The sequence below is a fragment of the Monodon monoceros genome, unplaced genomic scaffold, assembly GCF_005190385.1.
Source record: "Monodon monoceros isolate NGI ecotype Baffin Bay Population unplaced genomic scaffold, NGI_Narwhal_1 Super_Scaffold_4, whole genome shotgun sequence".
Classification (NCBI taxonomy): Eukaryota; Metazoa; Chordata; class Mammalia; order Artiodactyla; family Monodontidae; genus Monodon; species Monodon monoceros.
In genome coordinates, this window is record NW_021703781.1 from 70,243,225 (window position 1) to 70,267,568 (window position 24,344).

The window sequence follows — 24,344 nt, forward strand, 5'->3', positions numbered from 1 at the left end:
CTAGTAGAAAAAAGCTCTGGGCCTTCCTTTTAACTCTGGCTAGGGTATGTGCTCTAAGAGAAAAATTACGACTTCTTGTTGTCACAGCAAGCCCATAACAATCTTGTAAATCTGTGTGGTCCAAAACATTACCACCTGGTAGAATATTATTCTTCCTCCAGCACAAGGGGATGTCTGAAATCTTTCAAGTAATGGACAGAGAGAAGCTGAAGGCCAAGAACAAAGCCTGCAGAATGGGGAGAAGCCTTTGGGAATAAAGAAAAAGATCAGTCAGAGTGGAAGAGAATCAGAATCAGAACAAGGCTGTGTAGTCTAACAAATAAATGGAGTTTTACCCTTTATTTAAAAAAACCAAAATCCCTGTTACTTATTTCTCTCAAAAGGAAAATAATTTGATCCTGGCAAAGGAAAAAGTAACACTTAGCTGCTCCTAAGAGAACTGCCAAGTTGGGAAAAAAACAGTAATAGAGGTGACCAAATCCTTTAAAGATCCTTTTCCATATTAGGAGGAAAAAAACAAAAGCTGTGCCAGCTACTCGGGTATATTTTGACTCGCCAGTAAAAGATGATAGCTAATGTTAAGTCCTAATGAAGCAATTGTTTCTGAAGTAAGCTAAAAACTTTTAAAAGTTATATGCTCTATGGGGAGTTTCTAAGTTTTAAGTTCTAAATTGCATGTGTTTGGGAAGTTTCTAAGTTATAGGGTTTGGAGTTTAGGGTAAGTTACATTTATATAAACAAATAACTAGATAACATTTTGGTCCAGATAAGGCTTATAACATACTAACTATATGAAACCATATAACCTGCTTTGCCTTGTGTCAAATGACATGTTTCTTTCCCCCAAACACTGTAAAACTTGTATAGAAAACACACTCCACTGTTGTTTTACTGCTTAGAAATGACACATTTCTCAAATTGAGGAAAAAACAGAACAGTAGAAACTTCCTTCATCACTACTATCTTAGAAAGTAGCTGCAGTGACCTACCAGCAAGACTGAAATCTATCAGTACGTTACTGTAGAATAGTTACTGCACTACATTATGCTACAATTACAACGTCACATCTGAGCCTGTGACACAGTTCTCACTATGAACATGTTATGAAAGTACATATATGCAAAGGTCAAGTGCTATCAAAACATCCATTATGGCTCCAACTCCAACTAATCCAGAATCTCACAATATTCAAATAGAAAGTATCTGCTCAATTGTGATTACATATGTGCAAACCATGCTAACTGCACATCTGCCGTAGTTTTAAAATTCTGTTTTTCCTGCAAGATTTAAACAAGTCAAACTCTCCATGGCATTAAGACCAGGAAAGTAACTCTGAAGTAGTAGCATAAGGCAGTGTGTGCTGAGGTGGAAACACCAATAGTGAGCTAATCTTGCCCTGCAGGACCCTGAGAAGTTCAGGACCTAACGACAGGATACAATGAGCGAGGTTTAGAGGCAGAGAGCTGGTGGCTGGAGTGGGAAGGGTGAAGATTGGTTGCAAGTCTGTAGACTAAACAGTAAAAAAGAGAAGAGTTATCCTGCACAGAAACTGAAAGGTAAAAGCTTGGGACTTCAGGACAGATACATGGCGGGTGGGTGTGTGGGTGTGTGGGAAGCACAGGGCTGGCAGATTTAAGTTAAAGTCAAAAGTCAAAATAAGAAATGTTCAAACATCTAACCCTGCTCCTTTTCTTTAATTCTAGAATGCCATCGGCCAGGAGAAGTGTCTTTACTTCCTGCCCCACCTACCCAACCCTACCATTCTCCCAGAAAGGAAGAAGATCCTTCCCTAGAGAAACGGAACAGCCCCAGAGAAAAGACATTCACATACTATTTGGCAGTTCCCCAAGAATAGCAGCTTTGCATCCAATTAACCCGAAGTGAAGCCCAACACTTACACTTGGCAAGGTCCCTTGTTAACACTGAACTACCAATTAGCCTTTTTCACTTTTAAATACGAATAGACAGCTAAGGATCACAAATATTTGCGAAGTCTCAGACATCAGAGATCAAAACAAACAAAAACTGCAAAGATAAAAGCAAAGAACTAAAAGAACAAAAGAAAACTTTTTAAAAAACCTATAATTACTATGCTGAGAAGATAAAAATTAGTAACAGTAATGAAAAAGGAGAATTCCAAATGCTCTTAAAATTAAAAATACAGCCATTGTTAAAAATCCAAAAGAAGGGCTTCCCTGGTGGCGCAGTGGTTGGGAATCCGTCTACCAATGCAGGAGACACGGGTTCGAGCCCTGGTCCAGGAAGATCCCACATGCCACAGAGCAGCCAAACCCATGTGCTTCAACTACTGAAGTCCGCGCATCATAGAGCCCATGCTCTGAAGCGGGAGAAGCCAGCGCAATGAGAAGCCTGCACACCACAACAAAGAGTAGCCCCTGCTCGCTGCAACTAGAGAAACCCTGCATGCAGCAATGAAGACCCAACACAGCCATAAATAAATGAATGAATGAATGAATAAATAAATAAATAAAAGCATTTATCTCATCATAAATGCCTTTATCATAAAAAAACCGAAAAGAAAAAAGTAAACACCTAGAAACTCTCCTAGAACATTAAGAGAAATAGAATATACTAAAAAATAGTTAACAGACTTAGAAGATCAAAACAGGAAATTCAACATTTGACTACCAATAATTCCAGAGAAAAGGGAGAAGAGAGAAAATGTAAAGGGAGAAAAACACTGACTCATTTACCTAAGAAAACAACCCAATAATTTTCCAAAGGGAAAAAAAGACCACACGCAAAATAACAAGAATAAAAATGGCACCTGAGTTCTCCACTGTAACACTGCCAGCTTAAAGTCAATGAAGCAACACTTTAAAAATTACTTAGGGGGCTCCCCTGGTAGCGCAGCAATTGAGAATCCGCCTGCCAATGCAGGGGACACGGGTTCGAGCCCTGGTCCAGGAGGATTCCACATGCTGCAGAGCAACTAAGCCCGTACACTGCAACTAGTGAGCCTGTGCTCTGGAGCCCGGGAGCTACAACTACTGAGCCCATGCCCCACAACTACTGAAGCCTGCGTGCCTAGAGCCAGTGCTCCACGACAAGAGAAGCCAACGCAGTGAGAGGCCTGCGCACCGCAGTGAAGAGTGGTCCCCACTCGCTGCAATGCGCAGCAACGAAGACCCAACGCAGCCAAAAATAAATAAAATTTTTAAAAAAATTATTTAGGTAAGAATTCTATACCCAAACAGTCAATCAAGTGAGCATTTTTATATATTCAAGACCTGATATTATTATCCATACACGTTTTCCCAACAGACTGCCAGCAGATATGTTCTGTACATACACACACATACATGCGAACACACCAGTAACCAGTAAAAAGAAAGACATGAAGTGAGGTGGCCAAGACGGCAGAGTAGGAAAACCCTGAACTCACTCCTCCTCCCATGGATACACCAAAATTACAGCTACTTACAGAGCAACTATCTATGACAACGGCCTAAAAACTAGCAGAAAAGATATTCCACAACTGCATACCTAAACAAGGAACCACAATGAGCTGAGTAAGAGGGGGTGAGACGCGGTATTGTCAGGACTCACAACTCCATGTCAGCGATCCACGAATGGGAGGAATATCACAATCAAAGAGGTTCTCCCCAAGGAGTGAGGATTCTTTCTGAGCCCCACATCAGGCTCCCCTGCCCAGGGTTCCTGCATCAGAAAGATGAGCCCCCAGAACATCTGACTTTGAAAACCAGCAGGGCTTATGTCCAGGAGAGCCAGAGAGCTGTAGGAAACAGACTCTGCTCTTAAAGGGCATACATTAAATCTCACACACTTCAAATCTCAGCACAGAGGCAGTAAATTGAAAGGAGCCTGGGTGAGACCCACTTGCTGATCTTGGAGAGCCTCCTCAGGAGGCAACTGGAACTCCCCCTGGGGATGGAGATGCTGGCAGTAGCCATTTTGGGCAGTTCGTTCTACCAAGATAACACCGCACTGGCAAGTGACATTTTGGAATCCTCCCCCTAGCTTATTAGCACTGGGGGCTTACCCGCCCACCAACAGGCCAGCCCCAGCCCCAGGGCCAGGCAGGCAGCTGGGAAGCCTACCCTGCCCTCCAGCAGCCCGGCAGCCACTGCATGAGGCAGGGCCTCACAGTCAGGCTGGGGGCCAGCCCCGCCTACCAGCACACCCACCGTGGCAGTCCTGCCATAAAAGAAGGGCACAGGCAGCCCTACGGGGGCACCCCTTGAGCATATAGCTCTGGTGACCAGAAGGGAGTGTGCTACTGGGACCCACTGGATGTCTCCTACATAAGGCCACTTCTCTAAAATTGGGAAATGTAACCAACCTAACACAGAAAACTGGGCAAAATGAGCAGACAGAGGAACATGTCCCAAACAAAGAAACAAGACAAAACCTCAGAAAAAGAACTAAACAAAGTGGAGACAGGCAATCTACTCAACAAAGAGATCAAGGTAATGATCATAAAGATGCTCCCTAGCCCAGAAGAATGGATGAACATGGTGAGAATTTCAATAAAGAGCTGGAAAATACTGAGAACCAAACAGAGCTGAAGAATACAATTAACTAAAATTAAAATTACACTAGAAGGAATCAACAGTAGATTAGATGACACAGAGTAACAGACTGTGATCTGGAAGACAGTAGTAGAAATCACCCAAGTTGAACAGAAAAAGAGAAAAAATAATTTTTAAAAATGAGGATAGTTTAAGAGACCTCTGGTACAACATCAAGCATACTAACTTTACAGGGGTCTCAGAAGGAGAAGAAAGGGGCAAAGAACTTGTTTGAAGAAACAGTAGCTAAAAACTTCCCTATCCTGGGGAAGGAAACAGACATCCAATTCCAAGAAGCACAGAGACCCCCAAACAAGTTGAACTGAAAGAAGTCCACGCTAAGACACATAATAATTAAAATTGCAAAATTAAAGATAAAGAGAGAATCTTACAAGCAGAAGAGAAAAGCAACTAGTTACATACAAGGGAACTCCCATAAGACTCACAGCTGACTTCTCAGCAGAAACTTTGCAGGCCAGAAGCGAATGGCACGATATTTGCAAAGTGATGAAAGAAAAAACTTAAAACCAAAAATACTCTACCTGACAAGGTTGTCATTCAGATCTGAAGGCGAGAAAAAGTTTTACAGACAAGCAAAAGCTAAGAGTTCAGCGCCACTAAACCAGCTTTACAAGAAATGATAAAGGGGTTCTCTAAGCAGAAAAGGCCACAACTCAAAATATGAAAATTATGAAAGGAAAAATTTCACTAGTAAAGACGAACATATAGTAAAGGTATTAGATCAGCCACTTATAAAGTTAGTAGGAAGGTTAAAAGACAAAAGTAGTAAAATCATCTAAAACCACAATAAATAGTTAAGGGATATACAAAACAAAAAGATGGAAAATACAACATCAAAAACATTCAACATGATGGGGGGAATAAAAATCTATCGTTGTTAGAAGGCATTCAAACCTAAGAGATCATCAACTGAAAACAATCACATATGTGTATATGTTGTACCATATATACAGCTTAAGATACGTGGTCAATAATATTGTAATAACTTTGTATGGGGAGAGACGGTTACTAGATTTATCGTGACGAACATTTCATGATGTATGCAAATGTCAAATCACTATGCAGTACACCTGAAGCTAACATAATACTGTACATCAACTATATTTCAACTTTTAACAAAACTTTCAATAAATAAATAAATAAAAAGGAAGACATCAAGTAACAATCATTCCACCTGTTGGGAAGCCCATGAGTGGCAACTGTGGGCCCTAAGAAATAAACAGGAACAAGAAGATTAACAGCTCCACAAGCAGACAAAAAGGAAATACTGATTAACTGAGCATTTCAAAAACACCAGTGACAGGTATATGGTGGATGTGATAAAGATGTTGAAAAACTTTAAGAATCAGTTTTTCAAAAACTATGCAAGTATAAACAAGGCAACTTAATAGCAGAGTTTGATGTGAAAGAAAATGTAATCTGAGTACACTCCCGGCCCTTCAGTGATTATTTAGTTGTAATGTAAATATGGTTTATTTTGAACCAAAAATTGTGTTATTTAAAGAATTAAAGAGGTAAGGTGTGTAGAGGTATAAGAGAACTAAAACGTCGTGGAAATAACAGGTCAACAGGTAATATAAAACTAACTAATTAATTAATAACAATATTAACACATTGAAATGTGTGGATAAATACCAGAAGAGACAACGAAATGAATTAAAAATAATTGACTCTGGGTCACAGGTCCAGGAATGGGAAGGAACAAAGGAAGGAATCACTGATTTTCATTATATATCTTTTCATACAGTTTAAATTTTTAAAGTATAAGCCTATATAAAAGCAAAGTTCTGTGCTGTTTTGTTCTAAGACCAAAGAGTTTGGTGAAACTCAAATCCTCAGAAAGGTAAAAACAAATCTGGTGAAACTAAATTTTTGTTTCAGCACTTCCAATATTCTAAAGTGCATGAAATGAGAAAGCTCAGCTTACCCACTGCCTACTGGACCTCTCCACCCAAATGTTCCACAGGCAACTTAAAAAAGACACACACACACCCCTACCTATACGCCTACCATATCCTTATCCTCCCTTCTTCCCAACCAAATTTTACAGACTGTAGTCCCCAAATGTTTCCAAAGTCGGAAACCACCTCTCTTCCAATGCTTTATTTGTTCGGGCTGTCATCTCTTGCCTAGACTACAATAATTAAACCCCCTAACCAGTCTCTCTGCCTCCATTCTCTCTCCTTTCTAATCTATATTAACATGCTAAGACAAATTTTACCAAGTTGACTCCCTTAATATACTTCAGTGGCCCCTATTCCTGCAGAAGAAAATCCCATCTCTAACCTAGCGTGCCCTTCGCATCTAGACCTTTCTATCGATCTAGGTTTAATTTGTGCCACTCCCTCCTCACACCCTATGTTCCTACAATAATTTCAACTCTGGGTCTTCCACACAGGCTTCTCCCTCTGCAAAGGAAGTCTCTTCAAGCCCAACCCTGCCACCTCAGTCCTCCTAACAAACTTTTATTCATTTTCAAAGATTCTTTTTCCCTCTATGCTACCATGTACATACATAACTTTACCACAGCACTTAATTATAATGTATCACAATCATCTGTCCATCAACCACCACACTAAACTCTGTCTCATTCATCACCAGAGGCTAAAATATTACCTTGGCATACAGAAGACGATAAATAAATATGTTTGGATAAAATGCCATTCTAGTCAGCACACACGCAACTACAAATTACTTATCTGTACTCTTAACTACAGAGGTTAATAGGCAAACAACTACAAAAGTAGGAAGAAAAATGGAAGGCCAGTTTTCCCTGCCAAGGCATATTATAAAAGAATATCCACAATCATTTTTTTATATAGCATTTAACAGTTCACAACGTGATTATATATGGTCTGCGGCTTACAGAGTTACAGTTTAAAGAGAAAGGGAACAGCATTCATTTTCTTTAGGGATTTGGGACTGGGCCTTACATAAACATTACAATGGCTTTCTCTTACAGTTTCATCACTGTCACTTTGTGCAATTCATGTCAAAAAACGGCAAGACAAGACCCCCAATGAGATCCTGAAATTTGGACTATCGATCGATACCACAGTGATGCTTGCTGCAGCACAACTCCACTAAGCTGAAGGCAAGAAGATACCAAACAACCACCACGGATGCTGCGAACAGTGCATGTTTTAAGGCCTGAATACATTAACTGATTCACTTGTAAAAGAGTCAACCAATCTGGAAACGCAGGTAGGACCTGATCAAGCAGAGCAACTTTATTTAGGATTTACTAAAGTCAGTTAACACTTTCACTAAATTCAAAAGTCAATTTTAACATACTTCTGAGTCATTAATTTAAAGAAAAGAATAATTTCATTGAGTTCAATTAAAAAATACTGTGAAGCTTTTATTCATCTGGAGAAGCTTTTGGTGCAGTGGATTCATAATTATCCTGAGATCATGGCACAGTATCATCAGTCAAGGCAAGATCCCACCCCACCCCCCTTCCATCTAGCCATTCAGTGCCTTTTATCCTCACGCTCCAGTCCCACCTGCCCCAACACATTCAGACAGGGAACCATTCTAGCCTGTTTAATGTATCTGGAATATAAACAGATGTGACATATGCTACATCTGAGCAGAGGCTTTAAAAGCCATTGCGTGTTGCTGTCCACTCTCTTCTCTTTGTCTCTGCCAAGAGTGACAGGACCCAGAAAAGAGCTGCGCTTCAGAATGGGATGACATGTGAAAAGCCACAACCGTCAGCCACTAACACAACATGAGCAAGAAATAAGCCTTTGTTGGTCCATAAGCTCCTGAAATTTGGGGGTAATTATCAAGCTGACTAATGTTCAATGAAAAACTGAACTAAGTAATTACACTTCCCAAATTACATTCCATCAATGAGATACATTTGAATGAGATTTGGAAGGCCAAAGGGAGGCAAAGGACAGATTATTGCTGCTGGTGGTTCTGGCAAGTAAGGTTAGAGACGTCAGAATTTGTGGCAGCCGAACTCCAAGTTCCAGTGTCTGGTCACCGACTTGAAGGATGAGGGAGGCAAGTGTGACGATGTAAGAATGGCGGTGGCGGCAGCAGCAGCAGCAGCCTGTCCGCTGGAATGCAGCTTTCGGCGAGCAGCCTCACTGACTTCATACCTCTGACCTTTCCAACAATTTACAATGGACCCAATTTCTGCTATTAGATCTCCTGTTGCTTTAGATACCTAGAGTATTTTCTTGCACTGAACTGACTGATTAAAGTATTTGGTACCAGAGTAGTTACAGGACACAGACTCTTAAAAGCTAGGAACCTGGCTTTGGTTTTCCAATCTAGTTGGATTTAAAGGCAATGATGACATTGCCACCTTTAGATAACATAATACTAATAGTACATGGCATGTAGCAGCAAAGAATTACTTACCACCTGTAGATACCTGGAATAAAGTTCTTCTTGAAGAAAACAGCATGGCAGACTGCTAAGTGCATTATGATGGAAATAAGAAAGACAAGGACTGTGGAGTGGGCTGATTCTGAGGACAGGTGAAAGCTTTAAGAAAATGATTAACTCAATAAACAGAGGACCAAAGAGCATCCATGAATGCATAAAAGAACCTCTTAATTCTTATAGGTATAGGGTTGATATAGCCAAAAATCAAACAGAGTGACTCTGCAAGTTACAGAATTACCATATAAAAATAATCTCTTAAGTAAAAGTTAGGGCACTGATTGTGAAATGATAAGACCCTGAGGCCTGAAATGGGGTCAGTTTGGTGGAGTTTGATCAATCTGAGAACCCTGACCTCACAAAACTCACTGAGCCTTCCCTACCTGAGAAGCACCCCTCGCACCCAATATGAGGCTAATCTTTACTTGACTGAAGCCCCTGCTCCCTTGCTGTAATACTGACTGGAGCCTTGCAAGGGAATGCAGATTCTCCTCATGCCTTACTCCAAGCAGCTCTCACCGCCTCTAAACCTCCAACTATTATAAATCAAATTTCCCAGGGGAAGAAGCACCAAATCTAAACAAACAGGAGCCAGCCTTCATTCCAAAAGAACTACAGGCATACCTCATTTTATTGTACTTTGCAGATACTGCACTTTTTACAAATTGAAGTTTTGCGGCAAGTCTGAGTCTAGCAAGTCTATCGGCGCCATTTTTCCAACAGCATTTGCTCACTTTGCATCTCTGTCACATTTTGGTAATTCTCGCAATATTTCAAACCCTCTACCAGCGAAAAGATTATGATTTGCTAAAGGCTCAGATGACATTTAGCATTTTTTAGCAATAAAGTATTTTTCAATTAAGATCTGTTCAATTTTTTTTTAGGCATAACGCTATTGCACACTTAACAGACTATACTATACTGTAAACATAACTTTTATACGCACTGGGAAATGAAAAAATTTGTGTGATTCACTTTATTGTGATATTCACTTTACTGCAGTGGTCTAGAACAGAACCCATAATATCTCTGAGGTACACCACTGTGGACTCTCAGAAGACATTAAGAATTCTAAAGACTGAAACATAGCTTTAGGTAAGACTTAAGTTATCAAAAGGAATACACTTACTGAAGATTCTTCATTCACTGCAGTATCTCAAGAAACCAGATATGGTTATAACAATTTGCTCAGTTCACTGACTGAAACCTGGACTCAATGACAGTCTATGTTAAAAACAGTTGGAACTCTTGCTGAATTAACAACAGATTAGACACCAGAGACAACACAGCAATAGAAACTATCTAAACTGAAGCAGAGGGGGGTGAAAAAGCTGAAAAAGATAATGAACAGAGCCTCAGTGATTTAGTGTACAATAACAAGTGGCGTAACATATATGCAACTGAGGGGCATGGGGCAGTAATTCTGAAAAAATATAAAATGAATAATAATGTTCCAGATTTGACAAATTCTAGAACCCCACAAATCCAAGAAGCTCAGAGGACACTAACAAGAATAAGCCTACAGAAAACTCTACCACAAGGAATATCACAATCAAATTAAATTTGATTTAGTGAAAGATAAAGTGAAAATCTTAAAAGCAGCCAGAAAAAAAGGACACATTACTAGAGAGGAACAAAGATAAGAATATTCAGACATTTATTAAAAGAAACAATGCAGGCTAGAAGACAACGGAAGGACATCTTTAAAGTATTGAAAGGAAAAACAAAAACAAAACAAGATTATCAATCTAGAATTCTATATCCAGCAAAAATATCCTTAGAAAATGAAGGTAAAATGCTTTTGGGGACAAACAAAAGCTGAATAAATTCAAGGCTAAATCCCTTGGCAATTTTGGGCACTGCAAATATCTTCCCTAATTCTTTCATCTGTCACTGAATGAAAACCTTTAATTTTTATATAATCAAAGTCATTACTTTTTCACCTTTGTAAGTTTTAGGAGATAAAACTTTCCCTAGGGAAAGAGCTTCTTCAACATTGTCTTCCATTAATTTTATAACTTTTCCTTTCACATTTAGATCTTTAATTATCCATAGTTCATCCCATCTGTGGTGGTAGGTTTTTCTCCATAAAGTAAGCCACTCTTCCTAGCAACATGACTCCTTTCTCTGATGATTTATGATACCACCTTTATCTTAAGTTCCTGAACATATAGGTAAGTCTCTGCTCTCCAATTTGTTCCCCCAGTGTATTTTTTAGGTTCTTGCACTTATACTAGTTTTTATTACTATAGTTTTGAAACAGTATCTTAACCTCTGGTAAGGTAAGCCCCCACGAAAGCAAAACTTTAAGACTGATTTAGCTATTCACAGACTTTATCCCACCTGCCATATAAATTTTAGATCAGGTTATTGAGTTTGTCAGACAAACCAACTGGAATTTTGATGGCAGTTTAATCAAATTTATAGATTAAAATGGAGAAAACTGACTTCCTTACAACAATAAGTAATCCAATCCCAAAAGCATGGAAAGTTTTCCCATTTATTTAGGTCCTCTTCTAGCTCCTTATTAAAGTTCTCTCCTTAAAGATCTTATGTACTTAGGGTAATTCCTAGAGACTATAGTTTTCTTGCTATTATTGTATACAATATTTACTTTTTAAAAAAAATTTATTTATTTTTGGCTGTGTTGGGTCTTTGTTGCAGCGCGCGGGCTTTCTCTAGTTGCGTTGAGTGGGGGCTACTCTTCCTTGCGGTGCGCGGGCTTCTCATTGCGGTGGCTTCTCTTGTTGTGGAGCACAGGCTCTAGGCATGCGGGCTTCAGTAGCTGCAGCGCGTGGGCTCAGTAGTTGTGGCTTGCGGGCTCTGGAGTGCAGGCTCAGTAGTTGTGGTGCACGGGCTTAGCTGCTCCACAGCACGTGGGATCTTCCCAGACCAGGGCTTGAACCCGTGTCCCCTGCATTGGCAGGCGGATCCTTAACCATTGTGCCATCAGGGAAGCCCTACAATATTTACTTTTGATTACCTTTACTAATTGGTTATTGCTAGTGTAGTAAATGCTACTAACTTTTGTAGGGTGACCTTAAGTCCAGTAACCTTGCTAAACTCTTACTAGTTCTAATAGCTTCTCTTGATTCTAATGGTTCTTCTAGATAAGTGATATTATCTGCAAATAATGAGTTTTATTGCTTCCCTTCTTATACTTTTAATTTTTTCCCCCTGTAGTGTTCGTCAGAACCTTTCTTATGTTAAACAGTAACAATGACAGAGGGCATCCTTATCTTGTTACTGATCTTTTTATTTATTTCTTTGCCGTGGCACATGCAGGATTAGCTCCCCAACCAGGGTTTGAACCCGTGCCCACTGCAGTGGAAGCGCTTAGTCTTAACCACTGGACCACCAGGGAAGTCCCTTGTTACTGACCTTAAAGTAAATGTATCTGAAATTTCTCTGTTAAGTATTATTATTTGCTGTAGGTTTTTGGTAATGACCATCATTTAGTTATCCTGCGTTCCAAGCTTGCCAAGAGTTTTTATCATATATGGGTGCTGCATCTTATCAAATAATTTTATGGTATCGAAATAATGATGAATTCTCTCCCTTTAGTCTATTTTTTTAAAACTTTTTAATGGGAATTTTCAAGTACATATACAAAAGTAGAGAGAATGATGAACCCATATGCTCTCCTTTAGTCTACTAATAAGATAAATTACATTAACAGATAAATGGATGTTGAACCACACTTACATTCCTAAAACAAACTCTATGGATCAAGATTCTTTTAACACATTGTTGGGTTTGAAGAGCTAGTATTTTGTGTAGGATTTTTACATTTATGCTAATAACTGAAAACAGATGTATAACTTTCTCATATCAACTTTACCTAGTTTTGGAATCAAGATTTCACTAACTTCATAAAATGAGCTTGGCATCTCTCTCTCTCTTTTTCCTATTTCCCAGAACAACTTTTAAAAAGGAATTGTTATTTAAAAGCTCATTGCACCTCAATTATAAGATTATCTTCATGCAGAGTTTTTGAAAGGGGACGTTTTACTATTTCAGTTTTTAGATATTTATTAGTCAGCTCGGGCTTCCCTGGTGGCGCAGTGTCTAAGAATCCGCCTGCCAATGCAGGGGACACGGGTTCGAACGCTGGTCCGGGAAGATCCCACATGCCGTGGAGCAACTAAGCCCATGCGCCACAACAACTGAGCCTGAGCTCTAGAGCCCGCAAGCCACAACTACTGAGCCCGTGTGCCACAAGTACTGAAGCCTGCGCGCCTAGAGCCTGTGCTCCGCAACAAGAGAACCCACTGCAATGAGAAGCCCGCGCACCGCAACGAAGAGTAGCCCCCGCTCACCGCAAAGAGAAAAAAGCCCACACGCAGCAACAAAGACCCAACGCAGCCAAAAAAAAAAATAAAATAAATTTAAAAAGTATTTATTAGCTCAAGCTATCTACTTCTTCTGTTACCAACTTTCATAGTTTGTAGTTTTCTAAGAATTTACACATTTCCTCTAGGCTTTCAAATTTATAAACCCATAGCAATTCATAAAACTCTTCTTTTAAACACCTCATGTTTGTACCTGTTTCCCAGTTATCACTTACTGTATTTGCATTTAAAAAATCGGAGGTCCGTTTAGCTTATTAATTTCAAAAAACAATCTTTTGGTTTGGCAAATCTTTCTTTTGTTCCTAATTTCACTAATTTTTGCTCTTAGCTGTATGCTGTTTTTCGAACTCTTAAAATGAACTTGGTTGAAACACTAAAGCAAGTTTCCTTCAGCATTTAGATAAGTCACCCTGCCACTGTGTCCCAGGTCTGGTTTCACTACATAGACTTCAACACACAAATTATACAATATAAACATTATTTTCATGTACACATAATACGGACAAAATCGCAGACAAATCTTACCAACCATACCTACATATGAATGTCTCTGACTAAAGCAGTATCTTGAAGGCAAATAAATAAGATTATGTGCTTGTTCCAAAAAAAAAAAAAATGTGTAAGGCTATGACTATACATCTGAACCAAGGCAGATATTTTCTCTGCACAGCTAACTGGACAATTACTGGTACAGCTTGATAAAATTAGCAACTAGAAATGAAATCTCCAGTTCTTTACCAGATGCCATTCAAAACTTGCAGTTATTAATAGGAGAGAAAAATCTCGCTATGACGGTCAATTTCCACCATCACCAGCCCCAAAAAATACCACTTAAAGCAAACGCACTTTTCCTCCTAGCTGTGGAAGCATACATCCTTGGTTGGAGATAGTTTCGGTTACAAAACAGATTTTGGTCTTAAATCTTTCTGCCTGCAGTTGAGCGTTAGGGCGGATCACTAACATCAAAGTTCAACATTGAACACAATCTTACATTTGGACACATACCGAATGGCTTATTCTTATGAGTGTAGACTTTGAAAAAGTAATTTTATACATTATTAGCTTCAAAACGGATGTCGCAGCTCCCACTGCGCTGCTGTTACTCAAGAAGCAACTCATACATTTCCCTATCGGGATGCATAAGGCGTGCACTGGAGAAGGGAAAGAACGAAGCGTAGATATATAGGTCAACTTTCTAATTCCTGACTTGTTCAACGCAGACTGGCTAAAAGCACAGAAACACAAGTGGCCAGATTTCTTTTGCCCCTGGTTGCAAAAAACAAACTGAAGGCCTCTCCCTAACGAAACTCGGACAGCCTTATTTTCCCTTCACGTTTGAGGGTGAAACTTAAGGGGGAACGGAGAAGAAAAGAGCTTCCTGATGCTGAGAGATAGCCAGTCATGATACGGCTCGCGTTTGTAGGAGAACTTGGGGCTGTGTGCGTAACCAGGCTGCTCTTTTAGGCCAGGTAATACAAGAAGCCAGGGTGCTCCGGCGCCGGCCGCGGACACCAAACGAGGCGGGGGAGGGAGGCGGGGAGGGGAGGAGAGACCCAGGCCTGAAACAAAGGAAGCGGGATGGCCGAGAAGGAAGGATTCGGCGTCCGGGTGGGAAGGAGAAAAGCCAAGGCTGCAGACGAAAGGTTGTACTCACAGAACTTGGAGGTGGAGGTGTTGATGTTGATGCTGGAGGTGGGGGTGGCGGCGGGGGCCGCCTTGGCCACGGCGGCAGCCGCGTCGCAGTTCTTCAACATCATGATCACCCCATTCGGCTCCGGCGGTGGCCCCATCGGGAGCCCCTCCTTGGGGCCTTTCCTGTCCACGGAGACCGCAGGCATCGCCAGCAGCTGACCCCCCGGAGGCTCTCGGGCAGGGGCTGGGATCGAAGAGGGGGGCGGAGGGGGTGGGGGTGGCTGCCGGAAGCCGTCCACGGCGGCCTCCCAGTTGTTGTGGTTCTGGTCGTCCATCATCGCCTCGTAGCTGCCCCCCTCCTCCTCTTCCATGCTTTCCTCCATCCTGCAGGCCCCCAGCACCCGCCCGCCTCACAGGCACCTGCCGCCCGTCTCAACCCCAGGCCGGGGGGGCACCGCAGCCTCCTCGAGCTCACATCGCCGAGGGCCGGAACGGGCGCGGCGGGGAGGGCAGCGGCGCGCCGGGTCTCTCAATCTTGCCCGGCCGACTCGTAGAGACAGGGCTGACGGCGGTGGGCGCTCCAGGGCTCCACTTAGGGAGAGGCAGCCGTAAAGCAGCAGCGCCCGTCACGACATTTTACAGCAGCTTCCAACAGGCAGCTGGAAAGGGCAGCTGGGGGAGCGGCCCGGAGGGCACGTGGTGCGAGGAACCAGCCGCGAGAAAGCTAAACGAAAAGGGGCGGGAGCTGTGAGCCACCCCAACGCAGTACAGCAGAGGTTCGCCCCGCCTCGGCTGGTCCCATGCGGAGAGGAACTGGGCAACCAGTCCGGAGGAGCATTCGTCGGCTCCGCCCCCGGCCCGGCCTCACGTGATAAGGGAGTTTGGCTGCGCACGCGCGTTCAGAGTTTGGTTACCAGGACTACGGGGGGATGAGCGGGCGACTGAAGACGCGCTGAAAGCCTGCCCCTCGGTCGGTGTGCCCCAGGCTTCCCGTCTCACCGGTGTTTTTCTCCCGCTCACCCCATTTACAGGGTTTCGCACTGCAGAGGGCCTTGCAGCCCCAGCTTTTGCTTGACCATGGAGCTAGGGGGCCAGTAGAAGCTCCGCTTCGCCATAATAAACGGGTGGGAGTGCCCAGGGCGGCCCTTGGCAGGACTGCTCTTGAGCCTCAGCCCACACGACCCAAACCCTCAAAATCGAGGAAAACAACCGAGACAGCAGAGTGGCTTAAAAAATAAATGTGTTTGAGCTAATCAAGAACTTTTAAAAAGTTCCTTAACTCTTCCGTACACTGAGGCCAGAAATTTTAAACTTAAAAATGCCACTCTCCGTATGCTGTTTCACAAATCTAACTACAAATTTGAGATTATGTATGAGAGTCTTGAGGGACAAGGAAGAAAGATTATGTAACTCTATTATAATTTATTCGATTCCTCTGCAATAGCTATATATATATATATATATATATATATATATAATTTTATGCTGTACTCGGGCCTCTCATTGTTGTGGCCTCTCCCGTTGCGGAGCACAGGCTCCGGACGCGCAGGCTCAGCGGCATGGCTCACGAGCCCAGCCACTCCGCGGCATGTGGGAACTTCCCGGACGGGGGCACGAACCCGTGTCCCCTGCATCAGCAGGCAGACTCTCAACCACTGCGCCACCAGGGAAGCCCTGCAATAACAGTATATTATACGAGAATAATGAATCTTTATTTCTACAGATATGCAATTAGTGTGAAGTGAAGAATCACTTCAGTCACTGAGAAATTGTCTCTGATATACTTCAGTGTCCACATTTGTTTCATCTTCCCTACACATATTTTCCCAATATATTCTGCACTAAATGAAATGTTTTGACCAATCACTTAGAATGATTTAATTTCAGACAATGCTCCCTCATATTAATTAATGGCATATATTTTTTGAATCAGCACACGGTTTTGATTCTCTGGGCCTGGAACCGTACTAATTTTCTGGCCCTGGGACATTTTGGGAATATGAAAATAAATTTTTTTCAAGTAAAAGACACCTGAGTGAAATGCTGAGGAGGAAAAAAAGGCAACCTTAGAAGTCTATGCCCTGCAAATAAAGAATGTAAGAGGAAAGACAAATTATAGTCTTTTCCAGACAAACAACCGCTGATAGTTTGTCATCAATAGACTTCTGAGGTGGGTGGGTGGGTGGGTGTGCCTAGATAACACTCAGTACACAAGATATGAGAGTCATAAATGTGTCTCTAAAAATATGGTCAGAAAATATATGAAGCAAAAGTTGACAGAAGTAGATGAAGAAAGAGAAATCTATCATCAGAGTAGGTGATTTTTACATATCTCTGTATCACATTGCAGTGGGTTGAATAGTAGCTCCCAAAAAAGATATCTCCAGTGTCTTAATCCCTGGAACCTATGTGTTACTTTATTTGAAAATAAGGTCTTTGTAGATGTAATTGAAGATCTTGCAACGAGGAGAGCTTCCTGGATTATCCAGGCGGAACATAAAACCAATGGCAAGTGTCCTCTTTAGAGAAAGGAGGAGGAGATCTGAGACAGAAACAGAAGAGGAGAAGGCAGTGTGACCACGGAGGCAGAGGTTGGAGTGATGCAGCCACACTCCGACACCACATGCCTACAGCCACCCAAAGCCAGAGGAGGCAAAGAATGAATTCTCCCCTAGAGCCTTCAGAGGGAAGGCAGCCCCGCCAGTGCCTTGATTTCAGACTTCTAGTTTCTGGAACTGGGAGAGAATACCTTTCTGTTGTTTAAAGCCACCCATTTGTGCTAATTTGTTAACAGCAGCCACAGGAAACTAACACACAGATCAAAGGGATCAGAAAATCTTTAAGGGACTAGAGGATTTGAACAACACAATTACCAAGCTTGATTTAATGAATACATATAGAATATCGCACTCAGCAACTGCAGAATATACTTTCCTTTCAAGAATATGTGAAACATTACAAAAATTGAACATACTGGGTCATAAAGCAAGTTTCTCAACATGTCTAAGGACTGGTATCATAGCAACCACATTCTCTGCCCACTGTGTAGTTAAGTTAGAAATCAATAACCAACAGACAGCTAGTAAACCCCCATATTTCTAGTCTTCCAGTCAACATATGGGTCAGAAAATCATGATGGAAACTAGAAGACATTTAGAACTGAAGGGACTGGTACTATCACAGCAATATAACTTCCATCTAGTAAGGCCCTACTCCAGGGGGTTTTACCCAGCATACTGGTGAACACTGAACCCTTTACATGTATACTGCCAAAATAATCAATGTAAGACATTTATTTAAACTGTAATTGGTTAAACACACCATTATAAAAAAATCTATATTTAGCAGAATACATATATATGTAAAATATATATGTAAGTTTGTTTATGTAAAGAGAAGACTAATTCAAAACATCAATAGCAATTATCTAGGGCTAATAGGCTTAGAGATGGTTTTTATCCTCTTCGTATCTTTCAATCTTTTCTATATTCTCTACAGTGAGTCCGTATTATTTTTATAATCAGAAAAACAACCTTAAAGTTTAAAAAATAACAATATTAAGAATGTATAAATTGGGATTCTGTACATTAAAATATTTATTTTGGCTTCCAGAAACAGAAATCTCAAGTAAAAAATTGCTTAAAAGTCAAGGCTATTCCTTGGCTAACATACTGATAAGGTCTAGGAAGGGCAAAGGTGAGGCGTGGTTCAGTCAGGTCTCCAGCTCTGTTCTCTGCCTTGTTATTTGACCTGATCTCCTCTTTTGCAAGCTTCATCCTTAGGCTGCCAACATATTTGGACAACAATGTCCAGAAGAAAAGGACCCATGACTTCTGGTAGACATCTATTGTGAGCAAGCAAATTCTTTCACAGAAGTCCTCAGCATACTTCTTTTCCAATGTCTCATTGACTCATTCCTGAACCAATCTACATGGCATTTACGCCTGAATTCCAGAGCCATTTACTGGAAAGGGTATGGATTTATTCCTGGAAAATGAGGCCCACACTCTGGTACTCAGAGTGGGACGCAAGAATAAAATCTGGGGTCAAGTAGGGAGGTTGAAATGGATGCAATGCCCATTACAGGCCCAAGTACCTAAGCCCCAAAGCCTATCCATTACATTACCTCATCACAACCACTCGACTCCCTCCCCCTCATAAATATCTCCCTAATAAATATATGTATCAAAATTGTGTATGTTCTGATTAGAATCAAGAAAGACAATTACAAAATAAATATGTAGCTAATTATCTAAAATAGTTAAAATGGGGGTGGAGGTCATGGCACAGAGATTTTGTCATTAAGAATTAGTCTTCGTTCAGGGCGAGAGAGAGTCATGGACATATACACACTAACAAACGTAGTAAGGTAGATAGCTAGGGGGAAGCAGCTGCAAGGCACAGGGATATTAGCTCGGTGCTTTGTGACAGCCTGGAGGGGTGGGATAGGGAGAGTGGGAGGGAGGGAGACGCAAGAGGGAAGACATATGGGAACATGTGTATATGTATAACTGATTCGCTTTGTTATAAAGCAGAAACTAACACACCATTGTAAAGCAATTATACCCCAATAAAGATGTTTAAAAAAAAAAAAAGAATTAATCTTCGTTTATTATGGCTTTAAATACCTTTATGTCACCTTTCCCACAGAATATTTCATTAGAGTTGTTCAACATTTTTGAATGAATAAATGCACGACTACCTTAAATCTACTTGAAATCTTATTTTATATCAATAGTCCTTTTTTCTTTAGTCAACTCTTAAAACATCATCTGTATGATGAGAGATACATTTTTCCTAAGAGAAAGCAAACTTATTATTGCCATTTTTACATCTTTTCATCCTAATTCTTGCATTGTTAGAAAGAAGTGAAATTGCTCAGAGGTGAGCAGGAAGAGGAAAGAAGAGATGAGAAATTATATGAAAAAATCCACAGACCGTACATGCTTCCTCTAAGTGGTCAAGTCTGAACTCATTGAATCAGACAAGCTGTGGTAGACAACATACAGACCTATAGATGATGTTTTAATTTTAACTATTTTAATTTCTATTTCATTTTAAATTTACTATTAATTTCATGAAGGCATTAGCACAGAAAAATTTAAAACACAACTTCGATGGAGACAGATAAACTATATTAGGATAAAGAAGAATGAATACTTTTTTTATAATCTCCCTAGGAGATTACAATACAGCATTTGACAAAGAAATGACTTGTGAATGCATAAGGCAATTGGAAGTCTAAAGGCAAAGCTATTGGAATGATCTCAGTTAGAAGGTAAGAGGATTAGAGACATGTAAATAACTCAAGCCTCCATAGCTGCACACTGAGATTACTGCTTACAGCGAAGATGTGTAGCCACTCGGGGGAGTATTCTCTATTCGATATTTCTTTCCATGTTGGATTTCGTTCCTTCCTTTTATATCTTAGCACCTGAATCCAAATTCCATCCTAGCAGGGGAGCAAAGATAATGATGCAGATTCTTTCTGTAAACCTGATGAATCTAGGAGCTGAAGGAAAGGACATCAGGCTGAAGGAGGCTGTAGGATAAAAGCTTTCCCTACCAGCACCCTGTTGCTAGCCTATTCCTTTCACTCAGTCATTCACAAATATTTATATGTTCAGGCACTGTGCTGGGGCTACAAGAGTAAACAGACAAAAAGGGTTTCTGCCCCTCATGGAGTTTCCAGTCCTCTGAAGTGTCCAGATTTAACAGTTAACCACAGGAACCAAAGCCTGACAAGCACAATAAAGGAAAATATTGATAGCAGGTGCTATGAGAGGGCATAACAGAGAAAGTTATTTTACTTTGGGTGATCAAGGAGAATCGTCCTGAAAAAAGTGTACTTCTGCCAAGATAAAAGGATGGGTAGAAGTTAGTCAACAAGTTAGGGAGAGAACTTTCCAGGCAGAAAGCGTTTGACATCATCTAGGAACTGAAAGAAAGGTAATGAGACTCTAGTGGCGTGAAGGAGAGAGAAAGGGATATGGCATATGGAGGAAAGGTAGGAAATAGCCACGTTATGGGTACTCTTGTAAGTCCTGCTGAGGATTCTGTGTTTCTGTTTGAATGGAAAAGAGGTAAGGAAGTGCTGTAAGATGTAACTTACATTTTATAGGAGCATCTCACTGCCCTGAGGGGAGTGGCCTATAGGGAAGGAAAGAGTGGAGAGACCAATTAGGGAGTTAAAGCAATACTTCAGGAAAGAGACGATGGTGGCTTGGACTATGGGGACGGTAATGGTCATAGAAAGATGTGGTAGACTGCAGGTTTCTTTGGGCATTTTTAAAAAATATTTATTTATTTGTTTTTGGCTGCGTCGAGTCTTAGTTGAGGCATGTGGGACCTTTCGTTGAGGCAGGACCTTTCGTTGCGGCGGGACCTTTCGTTGCAGTGGGACCTTTCGTTGCGGTGCTCAGGCTTCTCTCTTGTTGTGGTGAGTGGGCTTACCTGCCCCGTGACATGTGGGATCTTAGTTCCCCGATAAGGGATCAAACCCATGTCCCCTGCATTGGAAGGCAGATTCTTAACCACTGGACCACCAGGGAAGTCCTTCTTTTGGCATTTGAATGGACAGGACTTGATGGGTTAAAGTTTGAAGGTGAAGGACAGAAAGGTTTCAAGGATGACGCAGTTGCTCTGATATAGATGATCATGTTTCTCTAAAGCTGGGGTTTTGTCAGATGCGTGCAGTGGAAGGGGAGTTGGATTAGTTATGAAAAAGATGAATCAGCCATGGGCTTCAAGCTGGATAAGAAAATAAAGACAGATGGGGCAGATGGCTAGAGAGAAGGGAGAGTTGTTTATGGATGAGAGGTCTCCATGATGTTGAAGAGCTACTGTAAGGATGTCTGTCCTTAAGAAACCAGCAGGATAGATGATAACCAAAAGGCAGAATGTTTGAATTAGCAAGTCAGTATTGCTTCTCCCCACCCCACAACCTCAAAACAACAAGCAACAGCTTCTGGATGCCATGAAGGTTTCTGGGTGGTGTCTACCACCTACACACAAGACAGTGACATATCAGAGTGCAAGAAGGATCTGAGCAACAGAAGCACTTAACTGAAAGAGAAGACAAATTATAACTCCTGAAATCCTTTCCGCTTGGCATTAATGTGATAGATTCTTGCATAACAAAGTATCATCTCCCAGTTGTGCCAAGTGTCCATTTTCGTGTTCTAATTCATAGTCTTGGAGCTACTCCCTATGTTAAAGCAATTTGATTTAGTTGAGACAAGATGAATGACATACACTTGAAAAGTTAAGTGAAACAATAGAAGATCCTCAAGTATGAGTGAACTGTAGTTTTTAGTGGAAAATAAAATTACTTTTTTGTGTATTTGTATTTGCATTGTCTGCAGGTGTTTGGTATGAACTGCTGCTTACAAAAGAAAACCATACACAGTTGTTTGTGTATTTCACTTTTTAAAGCATTAATATTTGTATTTTTAAAGAAAAATTTAAGGGGAACAAAAATGTTTGCACGACTGCAGAAAGCCTTGGACGAAATTTCCCCAAACTAGTTTTTTGGAGACTATTTTTGGCCATTATAGATCAAAATGCAATCTGAAGAAAGATTTTAACAAATTAAATAACACGCTGCCATCGTTAATTTTCTTATTCTATCTCAGCGTTGGGGAATTTGAAAGGAAGATACTTTAAGATAATGTATGGACAGCGCGGCGGCGTGGCCGGAGGGAGGCGAGTGCCCCGTGTGCACGTGTGGAGAAGAGGCTGCACCAGCGCGGCGGCGGGAGGTACCCCCGCCCCCTCGGGAGACGCAGAGACGCGCTGCACTCTCGCGGCCTCGGTCACCCGCTCAGCTCCCTGCCCTAGGCGAGGAGGCCGGCTTGCCCGGTTGAGTGGCCCGAGCTCAGGGCGCGGAGAGCTCAGGGCGGCGACGACAACGGCGTTGATATCGGGGGTAACAACGGCCTCAGCTGGCGGGGAAGATGAAAGGCCGGATCGAGCTGGGAGATGTGACATCACACAATATTCAACAGCTGAAGAGATTAAACCAGGTCAACTTTCCAGTCAGCTACAATGACAAGTTCTATAAGGATGTGCTGGAGGTTGGCGAGCTAGCAAAACTTGCCTATTTCAATGATATTGCAGTAGGTGCAGTATGCTGTAGGGTGGATCATTCACTGAATCAGAAGAGACTTTATTTACATCATGACACTAGGATGTCTGGCACCATACGGAAGGCTAGGAGTAGGAACTAAAATGTGAAATCATGTCTTAAACATCTGTGAAAAAGATGGCACTTTTTTTTTTTTTTTTTTTTTTTTTTGCACAGGCTCCGGACGCGCAGGCTCAGCGGCCATGGCTCACGGGCCCAGCCGCTCCGCGGCATGTGGGATCCTCCCGGACCGGGGCACGAACCCGTGTCCCCTACATTAGCAGGTGGGCTCTCAACCACTGCGCCACCAGCGAAGCCCAAGACAGCAGCTTTGACAACAACTATCCAGATCAGCGGTGAGTCTGCAGTTGACGTCTACAGAAAGCTGGGCTTTGAGATTATGGAGACAGAGAAGAACTACCATAAGAGGATAGAGCCCGCTGATGCTCATGTGCTGCAGAAAAACCTCAAAGTCCCTTCTGGCCAGAATGCAGATGTGCAAAAGACAGACAACTGAACAAATTACAGAGGAACTTTCTTGCACTTGCTGGTCACCAAATAAAAGAGAGGCCCACTGATCCCCCCCGCCCCCCGCTTTTTTTCTTTTAAAGCTTTCCCCCTTCCTTGTTCTTGTGTTTCTTCCTTTCAAAACTTCCTTCCCTTTCCTCTCAAAGTTTTAAACTTTTAAGGACTTATTAATCGGGTTTGGATTGTTTTAGTTTTCTTATTTTTGTGAGGTGGTTTGATTGCAGGAAGGAGAAGGTATAGATCTGTTTAGTTTCACAGTTAAGATATATGGTCCCAAAAACTTGAGTGTCAATTTCAATTTTTTTTTTTTTTTAATGTCCTGCTTTCACATTGAAGGGCAGAGCCTACAAAGTATTGTATACTTCAAAGGACAAGAAGAAGCAGCAGCAATATCCTGTTCTCTAACTCATAGACAAGTTTAGTGTGTTTGTGGTACTTTGGGTTTTTCAAGATTTTGTGGGATACTAATCCCTATACATTGCCTTCACGCCACCTATTGTCCTTCTGAGTATTAGCTCAGGAGTTGGACCATTGTTAGCCTCCTAAGAAATACTAAGCTTATTTTGTTCTGTTAAGCAGTTATTTCTTCCTCCCTCGCTGGTGCCTGAGGGTAGGTGGGACAGTTTGAGTAGGTAGTATTATACTTTGGTCTCAGCACTTGAGTTGAGCTGCTTTTTGCTAATGAGCGGTCTGGTTGTTAGCAGGTTTATTTTTCCTGCTGTTGATTGTTAG

At 41.5% G+C, this 24,344-nt stretch overlaps 1 protein-coding gene and 1 pseudogene across 2 annotated transcripts in view; one reads left to right on the plus strand and one right to left on the minus strand.

Moving 5' to 3' along the window:
• CACUL1 (CDK2 associated cullin domain 1) overlaps nucleotides 1-15,609 on the minus strand; it is a 64,749-nt gene extending 49,140 nt beyond the window's left edge. Inside the window, exon 1 of one of the 2 annotated variants that reach the window (XM_029245578.1) lies at nucleotides 14,982-15,609. In XM_029245578.1, the coding sequence (XP_029101411.1) occupies nucleotides 14,982-15,342 (361 nt within the window). In that variant the 5' untranslated portion in view covers nucleotides 15,343-15,609. The remainder of the gene's footprint in view (nucleotides 1-14,981) is intronic. The other variant, XM_029245577.1, reaches the window with a different exon arrangement.
• Nucleotides 15,610-22,914: 7,305 nt separating this feature from the next.
• Nucleotides 22,915-23,601, plus strand: LOC114908418 (annotated as a pseudogene).
• The last annotated feature ends 743 nt before the right edge of the window (nucleotides 23,602-24,344 follow it).